An 8,781-nucleotide genomic window follows, 5' to 3' on the forward strand; every position below is an offset into this window, starting at 1 on the left:
GGTAGCGGGCAGGTGGGCCCGGAGGCGCGGTGCGTCCTTCCCGGTAGCGGTGCCCCTTCGGCTCCCTAGTCACTTCGCGTGGGAGAGCGGGGCCGGAGCTTGCACTGAGCGCTGCCCGCCCCGGCGGCCCCTGAACTGTGCCTTGTTCGCGTCCCTAAGGAAGCCGAGGGCCGCCCCCCTGCTCGGCAGGATTATCCTGTTATTAGACATCAGGAAGAAATTCTTCACTGTGAGGGTGGTGAGACACTGGCACAGGTTGCCCAGGGAAGCTGTGGATGCCCCCTCCCTGGCAGTGTTCAAGGCCAGGTTGGACAAGACTTTGAGCAACCTGGTCTAGTGGGAGATGTCCCTGCCCATGGCAGTGGGAGTGAAGCTGGATGATCTTTAAGGTTCCTTCCAACCCAAATCATTCTGTGATTATGTGACTCCATTGGGCAAGTGCTTCCCTCTAGAGCGGAGTGCAGCCTCTTGCTTCCCCCAGCTGTAGTGAGGTGGCCGTGACATCCAGGCTGCGTTATTGTTGGACACTTTCAAGTGTGTTTTTCAGTAAAACTGATTATGTCATTTCTGTACAGGATAACAGGATCTCCATCTGGTCTGTTGGAGATCTTGGAAATGTAAGCCTGAATGGTGAATATCAAGGAGAACCTCAGCTGCTGTGTGACATCAGGCACAATGGTGATGTTATGGACATGCAGGTAAAATAGCTGTGTTTATTAAGATCTATTTAATAGCTGTGTATATATAGATCTGTATTTATTAAGAGCTTGTCACTTAAGAGAAATTAAGTGATAGTGAGCTGTGAAAATGCTGAGATTGACGGAAAAATTATCATAAACAGGAAGATCAAAACCAACCAGTATCAGTTAGCGGATTTGGGTTTGGTTCTTTCACAATACCTACCAATAATTTAGGTTACTCTAAAATAAAAATTATTATCTTGGTACTGACATCAACTAATAGCATGCTTATTATCACTCTTTAGTTTTTGGATCAGGAGAGAATTGTGGTTGCTTCATCAACAGGAACTGTAACTGTATTCCGTCATCATCAAAATAACCAGGTAAGTAACTTGATCTGGTTTTAAGCTACTATTCTGTGTAACACAGCTCACTTTGATCTTAATCTATAAGATCTCTCAAAACTACTACAGCAAGAAACAGCTGCATACCAAAATAATTTTTTGAAGTCTCTTAGAAATCTAAGCTCTGGCTTTATACATACAAGGAAAGAAAAAAAATATTTTTCAAAGATACTACATAAATGAGATTCCAGAGCCAGTTAGACTGGGGTATCTGTTAGTATATATCTGTAACCAAATAGGCTGTTCACTGAAAACATATTTTAAGAGCTTAGATTGTTTTGAGGGAGTGGGTATTAATGGGCTTGTACCTGCCTTATTAGAGTTTTTGCATTCTTTGATCTATATGACTTGTGTTGAATTTCTTCTCGCAAGTGTCACATGAGGGAATGTATGTAAACTCTGAAGTCTTTTGCTTTGTTTATAAATCACTGAAAATAAATGCGTAGTGACTTTTTATATTCAAAATGACACAATAAAGACTAATACATGTTAATAGTTTGATATGGTACCCAAAATAAACTAAATTCCTTGTAATCTAAATTTTACCTTATATTTTGTAAAGGTCTCAGCTTTCTTCCCTGGGTCTGGGGAAAGACTGAAGGGATAAGTCTAGCAAAAGGCATTTCATAGTTCATAAATAGATTGTGTTCTTTCTGATTTCTAGCTCATGTAAAAAAGGTGATTCAGAGAAGAAATAATCAGTGTTTCACTGAAGGGTTGTGTGCTCAAGAGTTGAGGAAGATTTAGGTCTCTGATTCTTATTTGTATAGGAGATGCTTGTTCTTCTGAGGTAGTGTGGCTTTCCTGGACCTTGTTTGTGGTTTTGTGAGTATTCTGCAAGCTTTGGCCTATCGGGTTTCTCACCAGCAGAATTTCATGTCTGGTTCCTATTTAGACTTTATCTGCCAACCAGCGGTGGGAGAAAGCCCATTATCATGTGGATCAATACACATCTTGTGGTGGAGCAGCATGTACTGGAGTAATCTGCAACAACCCAGAAATTGTCACTGTTGGAGAAGATGGTAGAATAAATCTCTTCAAAGCTGACCACAAGGATGCAGTAAGAACTATAGGTATGTCAAATAACTGTTCAAATTAGTTTAGTTTGGAGTGGTTTGTTTGGTTTTTAGCTTCTCAAATGATAACAAAAAAAAAAGCCAGTTGAGAATTGAATTAAGTATTCCAAACTGAATGTGTTTGCTCCAGATTATTTCTATATTCCTCCAGACTTCAGATATCTGAAGTGTATTTCAGATGTATTTCTATATCAATTCAGCTATTTTCAAATTAATGTTTTAAGTAATGGAGAAGTTTCAAGCCTAATGTTCTCTGTAGGCTTCTTGTTTATCTAGAATTGTTAAATGTGATGACAGTATAATAATAAATGGTTAGATTTCAAGATGTATTGTGTCCCAAGTTCTTAGTAAGTGGAGGTGATTTCAGTTTGCTATTTGTACTAAGATTAACCCTTATGGTGTCCATATTAAAAAAATCTATTTCTCTGTGTCTAAAGGAACACCAAGAACCAGAAACCACTGTTTATACCTTGTTCTTCTGCCAGATATTATGGCTTACATTTCTCCCTTAGTGAAAAAGCTCTGTATTCCCTAGAGTAATAGATCATAGACAGAGTAAGACGTTTGTGAAAGATGTCAAAACTTGGCTATACTCAACTCTTCTATCATGCTAGTCTCATGGAAATGGAATACAAGTTTGTAGCATCTGTTGGAAATGAAACTTAAGCCGAAATAATTTAAAGGACAGTAGCACCTTGTTTAATAGTGGCATTATTAAATTGTGACTTTTTCCGTTTGACACAGTAGCTGTGTTTCTCTTCAAGCAAAATCTTTCCTCAAACGGATGAAGGAATCTACACAGTGATAAGCCAATTAAGGAAGGAAGTGCTCTGGGATTTTTAAAGGGGCTTCTTATGTGTGCATGGCTGTATATACACACACAAGATAAATCCAATTAATTGCATACAGTCCTTTACTGAAGCTCCTTGAGAATTCCTGCAGGAAACATTTCTATGCTTTTTTTTTTTTAAAAAAAAGGTAGCAGGTAATGAGGCAGATTTTATTATCACAAGCCCACAAAACACATTAATTTCCTCTCTGAGGAGTGAGAAAATTGACTAGTTTAAAAGGATTATTTTCTTTTTTAATTTTTACTTATATACTGATATTAATACAGAGCATTCTAGTACAAGTTTAATAGAGTAGAAGGTTTTGCTCACTCACAGGAAGCAGATGTCCACAAAAAAAAAAAATCTGTATTTTCCTCTGGGTAATTGCTCAGATGCTTACGTATAGATTTAATAATGTGCAGGATGCAAGTTGTTGGTTCTCTTAGTGCTCACTTGATAGCACTAGGTAGAAATGCTTGCTCTGTAGTGGTAGTGTAAGCCAGTGTTACCGTGCAGTAAGACTTTGCATTGAGATTTGCTGGCGCTTAAACATTGAAGAAATCCCATGTGAATTAATTAATGTCCTTTTGGAAATGGGATGGGAAATGTTGAAATAGAAATTGTCCATAAATAAGTCAATCGCATCTGGTAAGTGAAGCTTATTGGGAGTTATGTGGAAGAGACTAGCATGAACTAATTGACTAGAGATTGTTTTGCAGTAAAAGTTGTGGAGGGGCAAGAGAACAGCTTGGAAGATGCTTCCAGGTTCTTCAGGATGTAAGCAGCCCTTTTTTACTGCTTCCCAATTCAATGACATCTTGGCATTTCTCGGGCACTGAGCTGAACCCCCAACATGTTTTAATATGAAGATAGAGCACTTGTACCTCATGAAATATTTGTAAGGCAGCAGCTTGCTATTTTTCTTATTGTTTAATGGATCTAAGAGTAGAATGCAAAGCTGATATGTTTATAGTCAGTCATGGCAGGAAAAATCACCAAAGTTAGAAATGTAAAAATCTTTTGGAGCCTAAAGGTGTATCGTTGGCTAAATCATTTACTGTTTTTCTGTCACAATTTTAAATCATGTAGAACTTCAGTGTTCAGTTATCTAACATTTCTTCTAAAAAGTTTTTCAGTGTTGTTTTTTTTCTTCCCTTCTGCTTTCATTTAAATAGTAGGCAGAAAAGAAAACTCCTTCACATACCCATAACCAGGCATCAATCTAATTTGTCTGTCTCAATATCAGAAAAGGTTTGCATCTTACGCAGAAAAGTTTCACCTATACCTTCAGTATGGACTTACACAAAGAATTTTAGAACACTTAAGGTGAAAAGCAGACTTAATGATGTTAACCCATCATAACCCATCAAGATTAAAGTTCGTATATACAACTGAATCAAAATATAATAATATGATGTCTGTGTTATTCACTCTCAAAGCCTCAAAAGTTTCACCTCAATGCTGTGAAGTGTTTGACTTTGTAAATTATTCTGACCAAAAGAAGTACTAGATAAAAAGACCTGAAAAAGAGAGCTTTGCCTTTTAGTTACTAAGATTAACAAGGAAAGCCTAATTCTGGTTTGGCTTTAGGGTCAGGGAAGAATATCACATTAACAGTTCTTGGAAAAGGTCTAGAGAAAGTTGGTGAATTAAGTGCTTCTGTATGCGTATGTATGTGTGTGTATATGTGTGTGTGTATATGTATGTATGCTTAATTTTCTCAGCCAGAGTTACTGGTTCTTGTGGTCAAATGAGCTACATTATGAAAAACTCCATACCTTGCCTCCTGTCAGTAGATGCAGAGTATATAAAGAAAACTCTTATGAAAACCATGGACTTGGCTAAATTGATTCCTCTTAGGAAAGAAATCTTATGGATCAACAAGTAGTTCTGTAAAGCACCAGAGCTAATTAAATGTAGCTTCTTACAGATTTCTCTCCATAGTGTTTGATACAGGAAACAAGGGCTCCTTTTTCACAGGGTACCCTTGCAATACTCAAAATTTTACATAACACTGGTCTGTCTCTGCCCCTGAAAATGCAGAGGTTGTAACCATGTTTAAGCAGCTGTATTCAGTTTTCTAAAAGGAGTTATTTTGTCATAATCAAATGGAGACTAGCATTCTGTAGGTTTACTTGAATGCTTTCATCATCTTTCTTGCAGACAATGCAGACAGCAGTACGCTCCATGCAGTGACTTTCCTTCGCGCAACTGAGATCTTGACAGTAAATTCAATTGGGCAGTTAAAAATATGGGACCTCAGACAGCAAAGAAATGAGCCATCTCAAATATTTTCTTTGTAAGACTTTCTTTTTTTTTACATGTTTACTGAGAAGCATGTGCTACTTTATATAATCTGATTTAAATCTTTCCTGATACCTTCTTGACAATGGGATATGATTGATTTTTTTTAAGGTTTTTAACTTCTTTAGTATTTAAATAATCAAAAGCAGACTCTGCTTAATGGCTGAATTACTGTTGTTGCTGAGCACTGTATTTAGGTGGTCTGTTTTATGATTTAACACTTGAAGGACTAGTGCACCTGTACACTTGCTAGTTTTCAAAGGAAAAAAAACCTAACCCAACCTAAAACAACCTTCAACCAGAAACTCTTTCTCTAAGTAAACATACTTCACATCCGTTTTTTTCCACAAGCTTAATAAAAAGTTTCTGGCATTTGAAATGTATTTGTATGATAACTTTGTGCCTTATAAGCTATAGTGAGAAAACAAACTGAGCTAGACTAAAATCCTGTTGTTGTCTGTGGAATAATTCCCATTGCTGTTAATATGGTGTGTTTGACATACTTGGTTTTGTTAGTGCCCAGTCTCCCTTGTAACTCTTAGTATATGTTGAAACTGTAATTATAACATGAATTTCAGAGTAACCTCCTTATTATTGTAGCTATACTTAGAGTATTGTATGAATGCAAGGCTTTCTCACTCCTGTTAAGCTGTCAGATACCGTGTACCTGCCTGTATACCATAGGGCAGAGAACCTGATGCTCATCCAATTGTAGCTTCATGTTATTGCCATACCTCTAATTTCCTGTAGATGTCATGCGGCTTCAGCCTGTAGTGGCCAGATGCTAGGGGAATTGAAGGTGGAGTTGATACCATTACATCGTTTGTCAGTGCTCCTAGGAATTAAGGAGGAGAAAATGGAAGCTGAATAAAGAAATCATGTTTAGGGTTTTTTTAATTATATTTTTCTTGTCCTTTGCAGGACAGGTGACAGAGTTCCACTGCACTGTGTGGACAGGCATCCCAATAAGCAGCATATTGTGGCCACAGGGGGCCAGGATGGGATGCTAAGTATATGGGACATCAGGCAGGGTACTATGCCAGTGTCCTTGCTAAATGCTCATGAAGCAGAAAGTAAGTATCTGACATGGAGGGAGGTGAAGAAAATGGCATTTTAGAAAAGCTTCTAATTTCTGTAAAATATCAGGTGGTATAGCTACTATAGAAAACAATTACATAGTTGCTACTTAATGTGTTTTCTTCCAGTTGGCTTTCATTTGTTCCTTCTCCATATGAAATTTTTCTAATCTAAAAGCCAAGCCTATCTGAACTTAAACTAGATTTGGTAAGCAGTTCTTTAATGTGTCATTAGATGCATTTAATCAGAATGGCTGTGTTTCTAGAAGGGTCGGTATATAACATCATAGAAATTGATGCTGTGGTATGCAGGTATAGCAAAGCAAGAATGCAGTTACTAACAAACTTGAAAATGTGAGGAAGGAGGGGAGACTGAAGATAGTACAGATCTATTTGATGCCTCCCCAGTGCTGAAACAGCTCACTTTCCTTGTAGCTTTCTGTGAACAAGCTAGCAGTTCATCTTGTGCTGAAAATTTCTTGACTTGATGCCACAATTATATTTAAGGAGTAAAAATATTTCTTGAGAAGTTAAGTTTTACTGACTTAATATCTTTTCCTCAGTTCTGGTATTTAGACACAAAATAATAATAGTGTGTGAACTAGGAAGGAATGCATGCTGTGTGCAGATTTAAACTTAAAAGTAGGGAAGATGGGATGAGAAAGTACTCAGAATGCCTGAATTCAGATAAGATTTTAACCTTTAGCAATTTTCATGGTACTGAAAAGGCAACAAAATTGTGTCTTTTTTTTTTTTCTTTTATCCTCCCTCCCTTCTTTGTTTCCCCAGGGAGGGAAAACTGCAGTTAAATACTAAGGGTGGTGGTTTGGGGCCCCTACCCACACACACCCAAGAATGGAAGGTTTTAGTGGGCGCCTGTGTTCTTACAAGTGCATGTCCACATCATACTAGCCAAAATCCACAGAGAAGTACTTGATACTTGTTCCGAAGTGGTCTTGTTTGATTTTGGTTTGATACTTCTAGTGTGGGAAGTTCACTTCCATCCTTCCAACCCCGATCACTTATTTACGTGTTCTGAAGATGGATCTCTTTGGCACTGGGATACTTCCACAGACATATCTGAAAAACCATCTTTTCTTCATCAAGGTAAGGATGTTTGAAGTCAACCTGCACTGAATTTGTAATTTGGCAACATAATTAAAGTCAGTGTTCTCGCATGACCCAATTAACACAGCCCTAATCCAGAAAATTAAAAGCTGGTTTGTTTTCTTAGAAAGAAATCCCTGTTAGGTGCTTCAGGGAAACTACTTATAAACCTCACAGTTGTGTGAATTTTTTGTGGTCTGTGGCTTTGTTTTGGGAGGGTTTGCTTTTTTGGGTTTGGTTTTCTGGTGATTTTTTTTAATTTGCTGTACTCTGTCCAATATACATCTAATATTTAAAAAATGGATTGTGTTCACTTAAAAATCATCTATGTTTTTATACATGACATGAAGGTAGCCTAAATGACACATTACTGTTTGAGTCTCTGAGGGACTTTGTAATACTAAAGTAATTGATATGTTAGTAGGATAGTGAAATTATGAATTTACTATTCAGGGTCATAATTGGAACTTTAAATGCATGAAACTGGATCCCACATCAGGGCGGGATTGTAATTGAAGATAAAATACTGATTTAATATAAACATTTATTTTCACATTCTAGTCACAAAGACTGCTTAATTGCTTGTCACTTCAGACTGTGAACGCGATCACTTTTTAGATGTTATCTGCCTTTGGCCTCACCATTGCCATTCAAAGCTCAGCTCTATATAGAGAAACGATAGGATAACCGATTCAAGTTGCGCACTGCATGTTTTCAGGTATATTAAATAAAAACACTTTTGTACCACTTCAGCCACTTGTTAATTTTATGCTGAATGATAGCTCTCAAACTGTGAGACTTCCAGTTTGAATGTAAAAATGTAGAAAAAAAAATCAAAACTCAAATCCAGGTATATAACTTGCTGCAGACTAAGTAGGGAGAAGGGACGGCAGAAAATAAATGCTATTAAAGCAAAGCTGATGCCCCAAATATAGCAAAGCACTGTATAAACAGATTTTTGTTCTTAGGTCTGCCCTTGCTTTAGTCTCTAGCAAGAAAAACTTGTAGATACTGACACTTTTCAGCGAGATGAGTTCATAGCTCACCTATTTATCTTACATGAGGACAGAGCTGGTAACAGGTTTCTGTGATCACTTGAAGTATCTGATTTTTTTTTAAGTTGATTTTTCCTTTGTTTACCAAAGAAATGACATCTGTTAACTAATTTGAAAATTGATTTAAATGTAAAACTATATTCCCATTATATCTGTCCCATACTTACTATGTTTCTCCAAATTACGAGAATATATAAACTAAATTGGAACTAATTTCCCTCTCTTTCCTCTTTCTCTCTCCTTCTTTCA

General features: G+C 37.2%; 1 protein-coding gene across 1 annotated transcript in view; it reads left to right on the forward strand.

The window, feature by feature from the left end:
* Positions 1-575: 575 nt before the first annotated feature.
* The window catches only part of NUP43 (nucleoporin 43kDa), a gene marked incomplete at its 5' end in the record, with an annotated part of 8,448 nt that continues 242 nt past the window's right edge, over positions 576-8,781 (forward strand). The window contains 6 exons of the mRNA XM_010193111.1: positions 576-698; positions 986-1,063; positions 1,980-2,157; positions 5,154-5,289; positions 6,216-6,367; positions 7,355-7,478. Coding sequence (XP_010191413.1) covers positions 576-698; positions 986-1,063; positions 1,980-2,157; positions 5,154-5,289; positions 6,216-6,367; positions 7,355-7,478 — 791 coding nt within the window. The remainder of the gene's footprint in view (positions 699-985; positions 1,064-1,979; positions 2,158-5,153; positions 5,290-6,215; positions 6,368-7,354; positions 7,479-8,781) is intronic.

This window comes from Mesitornis unicolor, unplaced genomic scaffold, assembly GCF_000695765.1.
Source record: "Mesitornis unicolor isolate BGI_N332 unplaced genomic scaffold, ASM69576v1 scaffold46759, whole genome shotgun sequence".
In the NCBI taxonomy this organism is placed as follows: Eukaryota; Metazoa; Chordata; class Aves; order Mesitornithiformes; family Mesitornithidae; genus Mesitornis; species Mesitornis unicolor.